At 48.3% G+C, this 20,557-nt stretch overlaps 1 protein-coding gene across 1 annotated transcript in view; it reads right to left on the bottom strand.

Annotated features, from left to right (window-relative positions):
• Window positions 1-20,557, bottom strand: part of VPS13D (vacuolar protein sorting 13 homolog D) — a 431,274-nt gene that overhangs the window by 381,994 nt on the left and 28,723 nt on the right. Inside the window, exons 8-11 of the mRNA XM_082274036.1 lie at window positions 12,788-12,958; window positions 11,626-11,726; window positions 11,216-11,384; window positions 5,363-5,464 (exon numbers count right to left, since the gene is read on the bottom strand). Of these exons, the coding sequence (XP_082130162.1) occupies window positions 5,363-5,464; window positions 11,216-11,384; window positions 11,626-11,726; window positions 12,788-12,958 (543 nt within the window). The remainder of the gene's footprint in view (window positions 1-5,362; window positions 5,465-11,215; window positions 11,385-11,625; window positions 11,727-12,787; window positions 12,959-20,557) is intronic.

Below are 20,557 nucleotides of genomic sequence, written 5' to 3' on the forward strand. Positions count from 1 at the left end.
ACACTCTCCAGTCACCTACGACACTCTCCAGTCACCTACGACACTCTCCAGTCACCTACGACACTCTCCAGTCACGTGTGACACTCTCCAGTCACCTACGACACTCTCCAGTCACGTGTGACACTCTCCAGTCACCTACGACACTCTCCAGTCACGTGTGACACTCTCCAGTCACGTGTGACACTCTCCAGTCACCTACGACACTCTCCAGTCACGTGTGACACTCTCCAGTCACGTGTGACACTCTCCAGTCACGTGTGACACTCTCCAGTCACGTGTGACACTCTCCAGTCACGTGTGACACTCTCCAGTCACGTGTGACACTCTCCAGTCTTGACTTTTGTGAATCCAGTCCTCACTCTCTATCAGTGCTAGAATTGTCAGTAGAATGTTCCGGTATCAGACACATCCAGTAGGTGGCAGTATAACCCAAAGACCTCCTGTGTGCCTCAATAGATAAGAAAGGAAATCCTATTTTCTATCCAATAATTATAATAGTGAATCTCGGATGTAAAGCTCTGGTGACAAATATACAGACGGAGGGCCAAGGACAAACAAAGATCTTCAGGCTGAAGGTTCAGATAAGAATACAAGGAGGCATCATAAAGTTTAGAGACAAATTTTGGAACACGCCAACAGATGGCAGCACAGGGCGGCATGCGCAGTCACAGGGAGTAGCGACCTTTATAAGACATTGTATAATAATGTGATGGGGGAGGGGCGTTATTCTAAATATAATGAGGAATGTAATGAAAGGTGGGTCAGATATCTGATCAACAACAAAACTAGTGAAAGGATGAGGGCAAATAAAAAAACATATAAATATCATGAATGACACAACATGGACATCTTCATACATAGGCTGGAATACCGGTAATCCGTATCAATCTAATAATGAGAATTGGAAAGTCCATGAATATTTTGTGACATTTGGGGACTCTAATAATTCTTCTGTGCTGTAATGGGCTCAGAGAAGCCCCTCCCCCGCGTACCCACCTGTGAGTGCAATGTGCACCCACCATAGGCACATAGATAGATATGGGCAGAATGAAAACCACACGAGGGGGGGGAGGGGAGGACGATGTCCTAGAATCTCCCTGAATTGCTCTCTCAGGCCTTACAGGGAAGCCGTCACTTCACAGAGAAGGGGGTCCGCCTGGGGTCCCCCTCTCAATAGATTAGGGGGTGTTCCTCGCTTAGATAGAAGTAGACAAAATCCATCTCATAGTGTGATATGTTTAAAAAAAATGTATTAACCACTTCTGGACTGGAAGGATTTACCCCCCTTAATGACCAGGCCTTATTTTGCGATTCGGCACTGCGTTACTTTAAAGAATAATTGTGTGGCCGTGCGACGCTGTACCCAAATAAAATTGATGTCCTTTTTCCCCACAAACAGAGATTTCTTTTGGTGGTATTTGATCACCTCTGCGATTTTTATTTTTTGCGCTATAAACAAAAAAAAGAGCGACAATTTTGTAAAAAAAAAAAAAAATATTTTTCACTTTCTGCTATAAAACATTCCAAAAAATAAAATGTAAAAATTAAATTTTTTCATCCTTTTAGGCCAATTTGTATTCTGCTACATATTTTTGGTAAGAAACCCCCCAACAAGCGGATTTTAATTGGTTTGCACAAAGGTTATCGCGTCTACAAACTAGGGGAAAGATTTATGTAATCTGTATTTTTTTACTAGGAATGGCGGCGATCTGCGATTTTTTGTGGGACTGCGACAGATCGGACCCCTGACTGATATTTTTGACACTTTTGGGGGTACCAGTGACATTACTACAGTAATCAGTGCTATACATATGCACTGTTACTGTAAAAATGACACTGGCAGGGAAGGGGTTAACACTGTGGGTGATCAAAGGGTAAAATGTGAGCCTAGGGGAGTGATTCTAACTGTGGGGGGCGTGGCTTGTGAAATGACCATAGAGACCTGTGTTCCTATATAGAAGGAGCTCTGTGATTACAACATCCGACCGTCCTCTCTCAGCGGGGAGCGATTGCGCGGCAGCAATTGCGGCTGCCAGACCCGTGGATCGGCATCCCTGCTGCCTAGTGGGGGTGGAAGCGTTCCGTTGGCGGCACATGCTCGCCCCCGAGCACCACTCCCGCGACTGACATACGCCCTACGTTGTTTTGCGCAGCCAAGCCAGCCTGCCGCAGTAAAATTATGGCGGGTGGTCGGCAAGTGGTTAAGGATAAAAGACTTTGCTCTGACATTACGGCAGTAACATGTATATGGCATGTATGTAACATCCTGGGCTTCACTGTGCAGCTGACAAATTCCCAGCCACCCAGCAAGGCTCCTCCTACGCGTTACGTCACTGGTCACGTGAAGGGTAAGCTTACCCTGAAGAAGTCACATGACCAGTGAGATGACGCGTGCTTAACGTGGGTGCGCATTGCACTCACAGGGGGATACTTGGGGGCTTTTTTGAGCACACTACAGCACAGAAGATATATTATTATTAGAATCACCAAATGTCACCAACTATTCACTGACTTTTTCCAATCATTATTAGATTGATACGGATTACCGGTATTCCAGCTTATGTATGAAGATGTCCATGTTGTGTCATTCATGATATTTATAGGTTTTTTATATTTGCCCTCATCCTTTCACTAGTTTTGTTGTTGATCAGATATCTTACCCACCTTTCATTACATTCCTCATATTTAGAATAGCACCCCTCCCCCATCACATTATTATATGTGTTTATTTAGGTTTGAGGTTTAGCCTACTGGTGGACGCAGGAATTCCACTCATCTGGATCACTACCCCCATCATCTCTCATCTTTTGGCTCCGTTACCATCAGCCGGTCTCAGCAGCACACCACCATACACAATACTTTATACATTTCTTCTCTTTATATACATTTATAATTCTACACTATCTTGTTGAGCAAGAATTTCTCTGCTGCAATCCGGACTCCGTCATGTGATCTGATCTTCCTAGTCAGAGGTGTGACTGTGTATTCCGGATCCACCAATTACTGCTTTACTATTCACTAATATATTCATCCTTTAGTTGTGATTTCTTATTATTCATTCTTTATTTACAGCCAGGCGTGCCCCTTAGGCCTCCTGCGATTGCTTAGCTTTCCGGTCCGCTTCCTCCGCCCTGGCAGGGTGTGGCCTTTGGCACATTGAAGTGTTTTATGGACGCTACTTTGGCGTCCCTCATCCAACAGCATTAGGGTGAGTGTCTTGGACATGGGGGGTGAACACATTGGATGCCAATTAATCATTATTCTGTTACAATATTGCTACTAGAATGGGTTTTTCCGAAGTATGTCATTACTCTTAATGTTTGTATTTTTTATTCATTAGTCTTTGGACGATTGCTGCTTACATCGAAATCCCCTGAAGAAGCCGTTTCAGGCGAAACATGTTGGGATAAATCAGAGCACCGTGCATGGTTGTTTATCTTTACGTTTGTATATCTTCCTTCAATTATCCATTTTAGATAATTTTGCGGCAAGTGTTGCCTCGTCCCGTTGCTCTTGCACGGTATATATTTTAAGACTGATATCTATTAACCACTTGCCGACCGCCGCAAGTACATATACTGCGGCGGTCAGCCCCTCACAGGCAAAGTGACGTACCGGTACGTCGCTAGCCTGTGAGGCTCTGATGTCCGCCGCTCACTCACGATCGTCCGTGACAGCGGGAGAAAGGCAGGCGGCTGATGTAAATAATGCCGCCTGTCATTCTCCCCTGTGTAGAAACAGTGATCATACGGTTCTACTATGAAGGACCATTGATCAGTGTTCCTACACTTCAAGCCACAGCCAATCACAGTTAGAATCACGCCCCTAGGGACACACACAGCCCCTCCCTCTCAAATAAAGTTAACCCCTTCACTACCAGTGTGTTTTTACAGTAACAGTGCATATGTATAGCACTGATTACTGTAGAAATGTCACTGGTACCCCCAAAAATGTCAGTCAAGGGTCCGATCTGTCCGCCGCAATGTCGCAGTACTGCAAAAAAAAAAAAAAAAAAAAAAAAAAAAAAAATCGCAGATCGCCGCCATTATGCACTAAAAAAAAACAACAACAAAAAATGACAGAAATCTTTCCCTTAGTTAGTAAACTCAATAACTTTTGTGCAAACCAATCAAAATACGCTTATTGTGATTTTTTTTACCAAACATATGTAGCAGAAAACAAATTGGACGAAAATGTTAAAAAATTTTGATTTTTACATTTTTTTTTTTTGGGGGGGGGGCGGGGGATTTCATATAAAAAAATGTGAAAAATATTTTTGCAAAATTGTCGCTCTTTTTTTGTTTATAGCGCATGATCAAAAAAATCGCACAGGTGATCAATTACCACCAAAAGAAAGCTCTGTTTGTGGGAAAAAAGGACGTCAAATTCGTTTGGGTACAGCATCGCACGACCGCGCAATTGTCCGTTAAAGTCACGCAGTGCCGAATCGCAAAATACCCCCTGGTCAGGAAGGGGGTAAAATCTACCGGGGCTTAAGTGGTTGAATGTTTTATATTTTAATCAATGGAAATCTTGCTGTGGATCTCTTTGCACTGCAATAATCCCATTTCTCTTGCTCTTTCCCCTCTTTGAAATCAAGTATTTAGGGAAGAGGAGCTTATTCTAACAAAGCTACTATCTGCCTGCATAATATCCCTTACTCTATAAGACATCGTCCTGTGTACATCGGGAGCTGTGTAACTGGTGCTGTCCTGACCACGTGCGTTACCTCGTCTGTGATTTCATAATGAACAGAAAGTTAAAACAAAGAGCAAACATAAAAATTCTGCATGAAACAAATCTGCCACACAGACGTTTGACACAATTCAGCAATGAGTCCTTCGAGGTGTTCCGAGTGTCATTCGTGACTGTTCTCCGACGATCATCATGCACAAGTTGCTGAATGGTTTGGACATTTTCGGGGGTTGAGCTCATTGAAGGTCTTCCTGATCTCTCGTCATCTTCCAGCGATGTTCTTCCTCTCTTGAAGTGTGTGCCACTCATTGCAGCAATGCCATAAACTTACCGAATCGTGTCAAACGTCTGTGTGGCAGATTTTCCCAGTTTAACGCAGAATTTCACATTTTCTCTTTGTCCTAACTTGCGGTCCATGAAGAAATAGCAGATGTGGTAACACGCGTGGTCAGAATAGCACCAGTTGCACAGCTCCCAAAGTACTCAGGATGAGGTCTTATAAAGATCGGTGCTCCCTGTGACTGTGCGTACCGCCGCCTTGTGCTGCCATCTGTTGGCGCGTTACAAAACTTGTCTCTAAACTTTCTGATACCACCTCGTATGTGAAGACAAAATGCTGCTGATGTCCCCATCAGCTGATGGATCATGTGACTCAACAGGTTCAGACCTCTGCCAGTTCCTGCTGCCTCCTGAAGCGGTCATGGACTTGCTGTTGTAGAATCTTTAGTTCTTCAAACGATTGTTCCTCCTCAATCCGATCCAACTCAGCCTGAAAAGTGACATTTAGGATAATGTTAGAACAATGGACAAGCCCAACGCCTAGGCACACAATCCTGTGCTGTGTCAGTGTACTCACTGCAGCTGGAGGATATAATAGAGGCCTATTATTAGAATTCACACAATGGGAACTATGGGGGGATACATCAGAATTATAAAATTACATGATTTTGTAAGGTTATTAAAAAAGATAAAATAAAAAAAAAAAAATGGATTTTTGTACTTACCGTGAAATCATTTTATCTCTGAAGTTCATCGACAGACGCAGCTCCATATATTCTTTAGGCCATTGGGTTATGTTCCTCCCATCAGGAATAGGACACAAGGCAGGAAAAACCTTTAGCACGCCTATGTGTGCTGTCCCTGCAGGCATAACCACACCCACTCTGCTACGGCATCTAGTTCAGTTGCAAGCAGTGTTAAGAAGAAAAACCCCGTTTCACTCAGAAGTAGAGGGGGGGGGGGGGTGCTGCGTCTGTCAATGAACTTCAGAGAAAAGGATTTTACGCTAAGTACAAAAATCCAGTTTTCTCCATCGTTTGACAGACGCAGCTCCATATCTTCTTCAGACCATTGGGATGTCCAAAAGCAGTATTTTCATGAGGGGTGGGAAGACAACACAAAGAAGAACGTAACTCCCCAAAGGCTAAACCTAGCCAACCAGGTAACATGGAGCTCAACCAGGAACAACTGGAGCTCACCTACCAAACACATACACCCTCAAAGAGAACAAAAAAGATTCTCTTTAAACAGCAGCCTGCAAAACCTTGTGGCCAAAGCCGGCATCCGAAGATGCCAACACATCAACTTTGTAGAATTTTGTGAACGTGGGAACAGACGACCAAGTTGCAGCCTTGCAAACTTGAAGCACCGACGCCTGATGGAGAAAAGCCCAAGAGGCACTCAGCGCTCCAGTAGAATTCCCTTTCACTGGGAAAGGAGGAACCTGATCCTTCAGCGAATAAGCCTGAACAACTGTCTGCCTGATCCATCTGGATATGGTCACAGCAGATGCAGCCAATCCCTTACGAGGTTCCTAAGTAAGCACAAAAAGAGCAGCTGATTTTCTGAAAGATTCAGTAGCCGCCAGGTAAACCCTGATCATCCGAACCCCATCCAAAGAATGCAAGGCAATTTCCTTAGGATGCTTGGGACAGAGTGAAGGCAGCACAATGTCTTTATTCAAATGAAAATGAGAAACCATCTTAGGGAGAAAAGATTGATTTGGTCGAAGTACCACTTTATCTCTGTGGACCACCAAATAAGGTGAACGACAGGACAACGCCACCAGTTGAGACACTCTGCGGGCAGAAGTGATAGCCACCAAACAGGCAACCTTCTGAGACAAAGAAAGCAGAGAAATCTCCTGAATATTCTCAAAAGGAGGCTTTTCAAGAAGAGATAATACCAGATTTAGATCCCATGGAGGTAGCGGAGATCTCCTCGGAGGAGTCATATGGCGCACTCCCTGAATGAAGGTACAAATCAAGGCATGCATAGCCAATGGGCGTTGAAAATATATAGCCAAGGCTGACACTTGGCCTTTGATAGTGCCCAAAGCCAACCGCTGTTCAACCCCTTTCTGCAGAAAGGCCAAAACCCTAGAAACCGAAAACAAGCGAGGGTGATTCACACCATGAAATGTACGATTTCCACGTACGATGATAAATCTTCCTGGTAGTCGACATCCTAGCCTTCAATAGCGTAGGAATCACAGAATCAGAAATACCTCTATCCCTCAACACCTGGCTTTCAACAGCCACGCCGTTAAAGCAAGGCGACTGTAAAGCAGGATGGAAGATTGGACCTTGAGACAGCAGATCTTCCCTGAGAGGAAGTCTCCAAGGAGCATCGGTGACCAACCTTACCAGGTCTGCGTACCAAGACCGGCGAGGCCAGTCTGGGGCCACCAGAATGACTGGAATCCTTTCCATCTCTACCCTGCATAGAAGTCTCGGCAGAAGTTTCAGCGGAGGAAAGGCATAAATCAGCCGATACCGACCCCAAGAAGCCACCAGTGCGTCTGTGGCGTCGGCCAGAGGATCTCGAGATCTGGCAACGAAACTCTGCTCCTTCTTGTCGAGACGAGAAGCAAACAGATCGACCTCGGGTGTCCCCCATCGGGCACACAGGAGATGAAACACCTCCGGGTGTAGGGACCACTCTCTACACCTGGGATGTGCAGAGCAGAGATGGCTGGGCCAAACTGTTCTGCCCAGGCCAACATTTCGGCCACCTCCCTGGCCATCAAGACACTCTTGGTGCCCCCCTGGTGATTGATGTAAGCCACAACCTTGGCATTGTCTGATTGAATCCGAACCGGACAATCTTGTAGACGAGTTGTCCAGTGTCTCAGACAAAGCTTTATTGCTCCGAGCTCCAAAACATTTATCAGCAGTTTGGACTCTTCTACTCTCCAGGTTCCCTGAGCACAGAACTTCCCCAGCACCCTGCCCCAGCCTGACAGGCTGGCGTCCGTGGTTACCACCATACAAAACAACAGGAGAAAGGACTTGCCCTGGCATAATGCTGGAGAATGAAGCCACCATAACAGAGCAGATCTTGTGTTGTGACTCGACCGAATCAAAGTGTCTAACGACTTTGGATCCTTGTTCCATATGACCAGAATCTCTCTTTGCAAAAGTCTGGTATGGAACTAAGTAAACGGAACCATCAGACCCAAGGCCCGCATGCAAGTTCGCAGAGAGGACAGATTGTTTGCCAACAACAACCAAATCACCCCCTGCAACTTCTGCAGCTTGTCCGGGGGAAGAAAGACCCTCACCAAAGCGGGAATCCAGAGCCAGGCCCAGATAAACCAGTCTCAAGGAAGGTATCAGGGTGGATTTTTTTCAAATTGATGGCCCACCCAAACTCCTGCAGGGAGCTGACAGTGATTGTCAGGTCGCCCATCAGGGCTGAATGAGAGTCTGCTCTCAATAGGGGATTGTTCAGATACCCCAGTATTGCAATCCCCCGTTGGCGCAACAATGCCAACACCGGGGCCAGTACTTTGGTAAAACCCTGGGAGCGGAGGCGAGACCAAAGGGTAACAGCACAAATTTATAATGTTCTTCTGCTTCGGCAAAACGTAGAAACCGCTGGTGACCAGCGTAGATAGGCATGTGAAGATGTGCGTCCCTGATATCTATGGTGGCCAAAAAGTCTCCCTGGTATAGTGACGACACTACCATTCAAATGGATTCCATGCGAAGCCTCTGTACCCGCACGAAGCATTTCAGAGCCTTGAGATCCAGAACTGGACGGACTTTGTCCTCTTTTCTGGGCACAGTAAACGGGTTTGAATAAAACCATTGAAAGTGTTCCTGAGAGGGAACTGGTACAATCACCCCTTGCGACAGCAGATCTTGTATCGCCTCCCGAAGATCCCTTAACCGGTCTGAAGATAAATGAAGATTGGATGGGAAGAATCTGTCCAACGGACGAGAGTGGAATTCGATCTTATACCTTGATCGGATCAGTTTGTGAACCCATTTGTCCTGAATAAAGGAAGTCCAAGGTTACGGAAAGAAGCGAAGACGCCCCCCCACCCCAGAAGCGGATGAGGGCGCCCCATCATGCAGACGAGGATTTGTTCGCAGATCCGGACTGGCCGGGCTTTGATTTACCTGACCATGGCTTCTTGACACTCCCAGAAGACCTAAACGGCTTCCCTTTTTCTTGCGACCCAGAGGTACAAAAAAAACGCTCATGAGCAGTGAAGGAAGTCCCCCGTCTAGGACGTGGCACCTTGCCCTTAGAGGGCTGAGGAAGAAGAGTACTCTTCCCCACCGTAAGACCTTTGATCAACTCCTCCAGAGAGGATCCAAGCAACTCTCCCCCATATAGTAAAGATCTGTCGAGGCCTTTTTGGAAGCCTGGTCCGCAGACCAGCTTTTCAACCACACCATGCGTCTAATCGCAATCCCCTCTGCCGACACCTTGGCCACTAGGAGAGGCGCATCCAGAGAGGCATCACACATGAACACCAGGGCTTGAGCCATTAGCACAGCTGGGGGGAGCTGTTCAGCTTCCAAGTTACCTCTCAGTAACTTCACCCATTCAGTAACCGTCTGTGACACCATGACATTCACAAAATATTGGTTTTAAAATGGACCCCGCAGGCACGTGTAGATGGCGAGACAGAGACTCCACTCTTCTATCCACAGGGTCCGCAAAGGCCGGGGATTCTTCCACTGGAACCGCAGTAGACTTATTCATCCTGGAAACCGGGTGATCCACCTTTGGTGGCACGGTCCACCGAGTGGAAACTGCATCCCTATTATAGCTAAGACCGAAGTCCCAGCAGGAAACGAGGACCTATTCCTAAACTAGGCAGAAACAAATTGATGCTGTAGCAAAGTGGGTGGGGTTATGCCTGCAAGGACAGCCCCTATAGGCGTGGTAAAGCTTTTTCCTGCCTAGTGTCCCATTCCTGATGGGAGGAGCAAAACCCAATGGTCTAAGACCATATGAAGCTGCGCCTGTCAATGGACGATAGAGAAAACTCCTTTCCTATAAACAGAAAACTCCGGAGTACCTCATGAGACTTATAACCCGACTCCGGGTTTTGTGTTACTTTATATTGTTCATTGTCTTCCTGTTCCCAAAACAAAGTCCAATCAGACTGAGCGCTGCTCAGCCATTCAGAGAACGCCTTGTATCTTTATTCATGAATACAAAGCGTCCTCTGATTGGCTGAGGTGGAGATAATGGGGCCATCTGCCAGCCTCTCCACCTCAGCCAATCAGAGGAGGCCTTGTCTTCATTCATAAAAATACAAGGCTTTCTGTGAATGGCTGAGCAGCGATCTGTCCAATATGACTTTGTTTCCCGGAATTAGGATGAGAAAGGACTTCCTACTCCTGAAAAACAGCGCTGTATACTGCATGTAGCTGGGACTCCGTAACTTCATACAGCACTGAAACCTTTTATAATTATGCAAAAACAGAGGCGTAACTTGAACCTTCAGGGCTCCTGTGCATGCAATCATAAAGAACCCCCCAAGTGTGACCTCTGCAACCCTGATAGTTCCGCCACTGGTGTCTGGAGTATTTATTTTTGTTACTTTGATTTTTAAATTATTTTTTACCATTTATTTATTTTTTTTACAATTTTATTTTTTATTATTTTTACAATTTTTTAGTAGCCCCATTGGGGGGCTTTGATGAGATATCGGGGGGTCTAAACGGAACTCTGAAGTGTCACCTTTGAGAAAGAAGATTGAGGACACGGCCTCCAATCTCCATCTCTGCATCCTCAGCTGTACAGAATGAATGAACAGGAAGAGCTCTGTACAGAACTTCCCATTCATTCATAAACTGAAGCATAGAAACACAGTTATGAATGAATACAGTTTACTATGCCTCAGTTATGAATACAGTTTACTATGCCTCAGTTATTAATACAGTTTACTATGCCTCGGTTATGAATGAATACAGTTCACTGTCTCTAATCATTAGGACAAGGAAGGGGCCCGTAAATGTGTAATTTCCTTTCCCCGCTCTCCATTATAAAAGTATGAGGGGGCTGGGGCACACAGGAGCCCCATCACAGCAGGAGGTGGATAGGTGGGGTTGCGGAATTGATCCCCTTCGTTTTACTCCTGCAGCCACTAAAATGCTGCAGGAGTAAAATGGAGGGGATAGGTTCCTTTATATCCTGCCCCCGACTGGGTCACAATTGCCACCCTTGTGACCCCTGTACATACACCTCTGATGCAAGATATAGAAGCAAGGAATACCTCGTCCTCAGCTGCTAGTGGTGTTCCTTTCAGGCGAGTGTAGTGTTTATCACAATAGAAGACGGCGTCCCGCGCTCGCTGGAGGAGGAAATCCAGGTTCATTCGGCGTCTCTGTTCTCGGATCTCAGACAGGTTTGTGTTCAGTGCAAAGAGCCACCATTCCCTACAGCTGGAGGAGAAGACAAAGTGTCAGCTATTCTCAGACACAGCCGGAGGAGAAGACAAAGTGTCAGCTATTCTCAGACACAGCCGGAGGAGAAGACAAAGTGTCAGCTATTCTCAGACACAGCCAGAGGAGAAGACAAAGTGTCAGTTATTCTCAGACACAGCTGGAGGAGAAGACAAAGTGTCAGCTATTCTCAGACACAGCCGGACATATTCTAATGAAGAGAAGGAAGGAGGAATCTTACTGCTGTGACACCCCAACCTTCGGCCTCCACTTTCTGTACTTCATCTGTCGTTCCTTTCTGTCAAACTCGTCCACAAACTCCATAATTTGCTGATATTGTGCCTGAAGGACAAATATAGAGCAAGACTTGTTATACTGCAATTACCAACTTTCCTCTGTGCTATGCAGAAAACAAAGTATTACAGAGTGCTCCACTGAGAACGGAATCCTGGAGAGGGGGAGGGGAGTGTGTGAATGATATTCTATTCTGTGTTGCCTTCCAGAAGTTTGAGCCACTCTCCCCTCAATCTGCCCCAGTATTTGAGGATCCCCAGAGACTTCTACAGGTCCCGCGTCTACCGGGGAGAAATAATACTTCATACTGAGAGTAGTCATCATTAACCTCAGCACTGGATGGGCCTTTTCACACATTCATTTTGAAAAAAAAAAAAAAAAAAACGTTTTTCTAAGCTTCCATTATAAAATTTAGCAAATAAATAATTTTCTTCTTCACTGATGGGCACTGATGACTAGGCTGCACTGGCGGGCACTGATGAGGAGGCTGCACTGGCGGGCACTGATGAGGAGGCTGCACTGGCGGGCACTGATGAGGAGGCTGCACTGGCGGGCACTGATGAGGAGGCTGCACTGGCGGGCACTGATGAGGAGGCTGCACTGGCGGGCACTGATGAGGAGGCTGCACTGACGGGCACTGATGAGGAGGCTGCACTGACGGGCACTGATGAGGAGGCTGCACTGATGGGCACTGATGAGGCTTACTTAAAAATGTGCCCTGACCGGCAGCAGCTCTATAGGCAGAAATGTCTAGTACATAGTCACAATGCCCAGGAACCCATTCTCTGCGTCCGGCCAGACTCCTGCACACAGCGTCAGAATCCACTTAGATGCATGACTGGCAGCTGGCTCAGCCTTTTAGCACACTGCTGAAATCCTTAGCCAGCCGCTCCCTCCCCCTCCACTGCCAGGCACTCCAGTGAGCGCTGGAGGGGCAGGGCAGAGAGCCGGAGACTGACAGTCACTGCTCTGTGCTCATAGGGGACCCAAGAACTGAGCGATCAGCAGTCATGTGATCAGCTTCATACTGTACACTCACAGACCATACTCTCTGGTATTCCTTGGAAGTGGTGGCCATGATAACAGGACAGGAACATAGATTTCCCTACCTGAGACAAAGTGAGCGGTATGGTCTTCAGACAAATGTCGCACTCTATCCGTGGCTGGTGCCGCGATCTCAGAGGCTCCTTGGAGCAGTTTCTCTTTAGTAGTGCCGATGTGCATACTGGTTCCAAGATATACTGGTGCTGGCGGCTCTCCATGCTTTTATCCATGGCATCCTGAATAACACAGACACAGTGACAGGTTATAAAGAGTATTTAAAGGGGGACTCCATTAACAGTTCAAACTGGTTTAAGTGAAAGAGGTACTTCTAGTCTGTTGTGTTAGTATTACACCTCAGATCCAGTTAACCTGATCCGGGCTAGAAAGGCCGGTGTAGATGGGCTTTTTCTTTGCATCCAAACAGTTTTTCTTCCCATTTAAGTCAAACTGGAATGCAAAAGTGCAGAAGCAATTTGAAGTAGGTTGATGCTGCTGTGGTTTTATGTGGGCAGGCTTTGGCCTTATGTCAATAGAATCTGTATTAGACACTTCTGAGATCATTTCAAATTCATTAAATGGTGCATTTGACCTGCAGTGGACAATCCCCTGACCTGCAGCAGACAATCCCCTGACCTGCAGCAGACAATCCCCTGACCTGCAGCAGACAATCCCCTGACCTGCAGCAGACAATCCCCTGACCTGCAGCAGACAATCCCCTGACCTGCAGCAGACAATCCCCTGACCTGCAGCAGACAATCCCCTGACCTGCAGCAGACAATCCCCTGACCTGCAGCAGACAACCCCCTGACCTGCAGCAGACAACCCCCTGACCTGCAGCAGACAACCCCCTGACCTGCAGCAGACAACCCCCTGACCTGCAGCAGACAACCCCCTGACCTGCAGCAGACAATCCCCTGACCTGCAGCAGACAATCCACTAACCTGAAGCAGACAATCCCCTGACCTGAAGCTCACCAGCTTCAAGCAGGTTTTGGATTCCTGTAGACTAACGGGAATGCAAAACTCACCTAAAGCAAACAAAAGCCCTTAGGTCAAATGCAGGTCAGCAGGTGGTCACTGCACTCTTCAATGGACTCACAAGTATCTTAAAAGAGAAGTTTGGGGTTAAAAAAAAAAAAAAAATGGGATTTTTGACTTGCAGTAAAACCTATTTCTCTGATGTTCATTGACAGACACGGCTCCTGATCTTCTTGACCATTGGGACATCCCAAAGCAGTGTCAAACATGAGGAGTAGGAACAACAAGAAAAAATTCCCAAGGCTAAACCATAGCCAACCAGGTAACATGGAGCTCAACCATAAACTAGAGCTCACCTGAAAAAAAAAAAAAAAAAAAAAAAAAAAAAAAACAATACACCCTTAAAGAGGACCGGGTCCTCTAAACAGCAGCCTGCAAAACCTTGCGGCCGCAAGAAGCCTCCGCAGATGCCAACACATCCACTTTATAGAACTTGACGCCTGATTACGGGAGGGCCAGGAGGCACTAAGCATACGAGTGGAGTGCGCCTTGACAGGGAAAGGAGGAACCTGACCCTTAATAGAATAGGCCTGAATCACTATCTGTCTGATCCATCTGGAAATGGTCGCAGCAGAAGCAGCCAACCCTTTCCGAGGTCCATTCGTGGGGACAAATAGTGAGTCTGACTTCCTAAAAGACTCCGTAGCTGCCAGATACCCCCTGACTGCCCGAACCACATCCAGGGATTGCAAGGCAATTTCCTCAGGATGTTTAGGCCTGGGACATAGGGAAGGCAACACAATGTCGTCATTCAATTGGAAATCAGAGACGACATTTGGAAGGAACGATGGACAGGGGCGAAGAACCACCTCATCTCTGTGAACCACAAGACAACGCCGCCAGCTCCAATGCCCTGCGCGCAGAAGTAAAAGCCACAAAAAGACCACCTTCTGGGACAACATAAGCAGGGGAACCTCACAAATATTTTTGAAGGAAGGTTTCTGGCGAACTGACAAAACCAAATTGAGGTCCCAAGGCGGCAATGGAGACCGCACCGGAGGAGCCAAGTGTCGAACTCCCTGGATAAAAAGGTACACACCAAGGAATGTGTGGCCAATGGATGTTGAAAGAAAACCGCCAAGGCCAAAACTTGGCCCTTGATGGTACTCAAGGCCAGGCGCTGCTCAACCCCCTGTTGGAGGAAAGCAAAGATCCAAGCCACTGAAAAGGAGTGATGGAGAACCCTGAGAGACTCACACCACGGAATGTACGTCACTTCAAAGTACGAAGGTAGATTTTCCTAGAGGTGGATTTTCTAGCCTTTCACAGCATAGGAATCACCGATTCAGACAAACCTCTATCCTTCAGCACCTGGCTTTTAACAGCCAAGCCGTTAAAGCCAACAACTGTACAGTAAAGCAGGATGGAAGATTGGCCCTGGGGCAGCAGATCTTCCCTGAGAGGAAGTCTCCAAGGAGCATCGGCGACCAGCCATACCAGATTGGCGTACCAAGACCAGGGAGGCCAGTCTGGAGCCACTAGAATAACCGGAATTACTTCAGCCTCGATCCTGCACAGGAGTCTTGGCAGAAGTTTGAGAGGGGGGATGGGGGGGGACGGGACACGGTGTAAATCAGATGATAGTGACTCCAAGAAGCCACTAATGCATCTGTGGAGTCTGCCAGAGGATCCCGAGTCCGTGCAACAAATCTCTGTGCCTTCCTGTTGAGACGAGGGGCCAACAGGTTCACCTCAGGAGTACCCCACAGGAGAGACACAACTAATGAAACACTTCCGGATGAAGTGACCATTCCCCCTGGTCCAACGTCTGTAAACTGAGGTAATTGGCTTGCCAATTTTCCAACTCTGGAATGTGTACAGCAGAGAGGTCTGGAACGAATCGTTCTGCCCACCTTAGAACGCCGACTACTTCTCGAGCCCCCAGGACACTTCTTATACCCCCTTGGTGATTGATTTGGCAACAGCCATGGCACTATTTGATTGAATTCGTACTGGACACCCCTAAAGACAAATTGTCCAATGATCCAGACAAAGTCTGAACGCTCAGAGTTTCAGCACATTGATCGGCAGTCTGGATGCTTCCAGAGTCCAGACCCCCTGAGCACAATCTGTGCCGAGGACGCCTCCCCACCCGGACAGGCTGGCATCTGTTGTGACAACCGTCTAGTACAGGGGGGAGAAGGATTTTCCCTGTCGAAGTGCCGGAGAACAAAGCCACCAGATCAGGGACCCTCTTGTACCCTGGCTCAACAGGATCAGATTGCTAGAGACTGGATTCTTGCCTCATTTCACCAGAATCTCTTTTTGCAGAGATCTCGTGGGGAACTGTGCAAACAGAACCACCTCGAAGGTAGACACCATCAGGCCCAGCACCTGCATGCAAGTCCAGAGGGATGACCGTCTGCTGGACAACAGAAGCTGAAATGCCTTCTGCAATTTCTGGAGTTTTTCCAGAGAAAGAAATACTCTGGCTGAGGCCAAATCCAGAGTCAGACCCAGATAGTCCAGTTTTGTGGACAGAACCAGAGCAGACTTCTGAAGGTTCAGAATCCAACCGAACTTCCCCAGAGTTCGCAGAGTAATCTGCAAGTTGTCCATTAGAGCAGTCAGAGACTCCGCTCGCAAAAAAAAAGATTGTCCAGGTACCCCAGGACCATTTCCCCCCCGCTGATGCAACAATGCTAGCAACGGGGCCAACGCGTTTGTGAAGAGCCGAAGAGCAGAGGCGATAATGAGACTGATAATGCTCCTTGCCCATGGTAAAGGGGAGGAAGCGCTGGTGACCGACACATATTGGAATGTGAAGGTAGGCATCCTTGATGTCGATAAGAAGCTAGAAAATCCCAGAGGTAAGGACGTCACTACCGTGTGAATGGACTTCATTTGGAACTTCTGAACCCTCACAAAGCAGTTTAGTGCCTTGAGGTCCAAAATTGGACGTACCTTGCCTTCCTTCCTGGGAACTGTAAAGAGGCTTGAGTAAAACCCCTGAAAACGTTCCAAAATCGGAACCAGGACAATCACCTCTTGAAGTAACAAGTCTTGCACTACCCCAGAGACCCCCGTAAGTGATTTGGGGACAAGTACAGGTTGGAAGGGTAGAACATTTCCAGAGGTTAAGACCGAAACTCGATCTAGTAGCCGGACCGAATGACTGAGACCCTGAGGGACGAAAAGGCCTCTTATCAGCCGAGAAGAATGGCCCACGTCTACCACAGGGCCCCTTGCCCTTAGAAGCCTGCGGAAAAAGAGTACTCACCAGGAGGAAGTCATCCAAGTAAACTCCAAACAGGAGATCCCCTACAAAGGGGAGATTAGATAAGGCCTTCTTAGAAGTCTCGTCTGCAGACCAGCATTTCAGCCAGGTAATACCCCGTAGGACCACTGTGGGTACAGACAGCCTACAAATGAAAAGAGCCGCATCCAAAGAGGCATCACAGATAAACTGAAGCTCCTGAACCAACAGGTCCCCAGCTCCGCAAAGGTAGGGGGGAAGCGGTTTCCCATCCAGGTCCCGGCGTAAATGTTTAGCCCACTCGGTTAGAGTTTGACACCAGGGCAATATAAATACCGGTCTAAGTGCCAAACCAGCCACAGCGAACAGATGGCGGGCCGAAGCCTCCACCCACCTATCAGCAGGATCTTTAAAAGCCGGGGACTCCTCAACCGGAATTAAGGAAGCTTTATTTAACCTGGAAACCGGCGAATCCACTACAGGTGGGACCTCCACTTTTTAAGCAGGGAATCCTCATAAGGATACCGCATAGCAAAATGCATAGTGACCACAAGTTTGTTTTGGACAACCCCACTGTTTTGTGACAATGTTGTCAAAGTAAGTGGGAAAGGGGAACACCCTCTCCACTTTGGAGGGCCTGTGGATGCCAAAAGGGACCGGCGCCACTGACGCAGCATCAGCCGCATCCTTCAGTTTAAAATTTTCACGCACTGACACAATCAGTGCATCCACCTGTGCCTTTTCTTGCGCAACTAGAGGAGCAGAGGAATCATCCTCACTATCTGACACTCAGGGTGCGTGGACGCAGACCCAGTAAGGGGACTCGCGTCTGCAGCGGCTGAATCAGATTTAGGATCTGAGAAGATAGAGGAGGCAGGGAAAGGCGGGGAGGCGCTATATACTAAGCTCACCCAGAAAACAATCAGGGAAGGGCCGCTGACTGCAATCCCGCAAAGGGGACGCTGACCAAGGGCCCACAAATGAACCACCTACTGGACCCCGGTAAAAAACAAGTCGCCCTCCAAGCCCCTCCATAGAGGCCCGCATAATAGGAAATAGCCCACTAAAAAGGTGGCCCCCCGCCGTGATTCGGGTACCCTGATGATCCGGCAGTGCTAAAAATGGGGCAGGTGCCCTACACAATAATGGCAGCCACAGCGCCACCCCTTCCAAGGGAGGCGCCAGGCTAGCCGCATGGCCTAAGTAAATTTTTGTGGATGCCCACCCACAGGTGCACGTATGCCAGCCAGGCAGATGCCCATAAGGAGAGTGGGGGCTTCAGCTATGCCCACTGGGGCCTGGGGCCACCCCCCAATGGAGATGCCCGACTCGGCCGCAGCCTAAATTTTTGTGGACGCCCAGCCACTTGCCCACGAGCGGACCACCCAGGGGCAGCAGAGGGGAGGAGAGGATGCCCAAACGGAGGGTAGTCAGCCACCCTCACTGGGGAAGCCCCACATAGCTTTGGACCAGTAGGCTGCTATGTCTCTGCCTAAATTTCCAGCCACGTGAGGCGTGGATTGTAAACCATCCGCACCCCCAGCCCAACAACTGCAGCAGGGAGCCCAGAGTACATCCCTGCCCTAGGCACCAACCCCCAGGGTGGCTCAAAAAAGCCCCCCCTTAAGAGCATGTGGCAAAAGCCAGCCCATAACCTCACCTAGGGATGAGGGGGGGGGGGGGGACCGGAAGACCCACAGTGACCACCGAAAATTTAGAGGGGTTTGGGGGAAGGAGGGGAAACCGGGGGTCCCACTGTCTCAGGGAGGGGCCCACATCTAGGAACGCTGTGACTCAGGTCGAGGTCAGGTCCTATGCGGCCTTACAGGCCAGCCCCCGTCCAGTGGGGCTATGTCACAGCCGACCTAGCACAGGGCTGAGGCCTGCGTGCGCTTGCTGGTGACTGGGGGGTACCCTCTGGATCTAGATTATCCAGTTGATTGTAGATTCTCACAGGAACAAAGATGGGAAAAAGTTCCATTCAAAAAAGGGAAAAAATTGCCAGGACAAGAGAACCCAGAAAGGACATGGTCTTTACTCCTGACTAGGCAGTAGAAGGCCCATAGCTGAGAGTGGGGAGTATACCCCCCTGGGACTGCCACATAGGCGTAGGCAAGCTTTTTCCTGCCTAATGTCCTACACATGTAGGGGGCAGTATAACCCAATGGTCAAGAAGATAAGGAGCTGTGCCCATCAATGAATGAAAGAGAAACCCATTTATACTTACCTAGGTGAATGCAACGATCTGTCCTCCCCTGGCTCTGTAGTGAGAACTGAGCGATCAAACACCACTGATTGCTCAGTTCTCCCCCTCCGCTCTCAGCAAAAAGCCAGGACTGTCAGTCACCAGCTCTCTGCTCTCCCCTCCAGTGCTCACTGGTGTGCTGGGCTTTGGAGAGGGTGGGAGGGGCAATACAATAAAACCTGGAAGCTGGTTGGTTTCTATGCAAAGCTGCACCAGATTTTACACTCTCCAGTTTTAGTAAACCCCCCCCCCCCCAGGCAGAAGATTTTATACTGAAGCCCCCCCAGGCAGATTTTATACTGAAGCCCCCCCCCAGGCAGATTTTATACTGAAGCCCCCTCCAGCAGAAGATTTTATACTGAAGCCCCCCCAGCAGATTTTATACTGAAGCCCCCCCCAGCAGATTTTATATTGAAGCCCCCCCCCCCCCACGGCAGAAGATTTTATACTGAAGCTCCCCCCCCCCCCAGGCAGAAGATTTTATACTGAAGCTCCCCCCCCCCCCCCCCCCAAGGCAGAAGATTTTATACTGAAGCTTCCCCCCCCCCAGGCAGAAGATTTTATACTGATACTGAAGCTTCCCCCCCCCCAGGCAGATTTTATACTGAAGCTTCCCCCCCCCCAGGCAGAAGATTTTATACTGAAGCTTCCCCCCCCCCCCCCCCAGGCAGAAGATTTTATACTGAAGCTTCCCCCCCCCCAGGCAGAAAATGTTATACTGAAGCTTCCCCCCCCTCAGGCAGAAGATTTTATACTGAAGCTTCCCCCCCCCCCCCCCCAGGCAGAAGGTTTTATACTGAAGCTTCCCCCCCCCCTAGGCGGAAGATTTTATAGTGTAGTGTACAACAAGAGAAAAAGGAGAGCAGCGCCATCTAAGTACAGTATAACAGACTGGGATGGGCATGATAAACCGGCATGTAAAGGGTTCATCCACTCCAGTGAGAGGACAAGCAGTGGGGATCCGGGGATTGCCTGAGGAAGAAGCATACATGCTTCGAAGGCGCGCACCTCCCGCTCCACCTTCTACCCAGAAGTGAAGTCAGCGGCTCTTCTCTGAGGGACACCGCGTACCCGGAAGTGCTGGGAGCCACCAGTACAGCTGGAACCAGCGAAGATTCCCCGGATACCCGCTGCTCGTCCTCCCACTCGTCCCACTCCCAGTGGATGAACCCTTTACATGCCGGTTTATCATGCCCATCCCAGTCTGTTATTAAATGTATCTTTTATATTGCACTTAGATGGCGCTGCTCTTCTTTTTCTCTTCTTATACATTTCCACAGAGTTCCTCGTAGCTCTCTTGCAGCCTTCTACAGCCAGTATTTCTCCATTGTCCAGCAATCAGCCCATGCTTGAACTA

The sequence above is a fragment of the Pelophylax lessonae genome, assembly GCF_965119305.1.
Source record: "Pelophylax lessonae genome assembly, chromosome: 12".
NCBI classification, from domain to species: domain Eukaryota; kingdom Metazoa; phylum Chordata; class Amphibia; order Anura; family Ranidae; genus Pelophylax; species Pelophylax lessonae.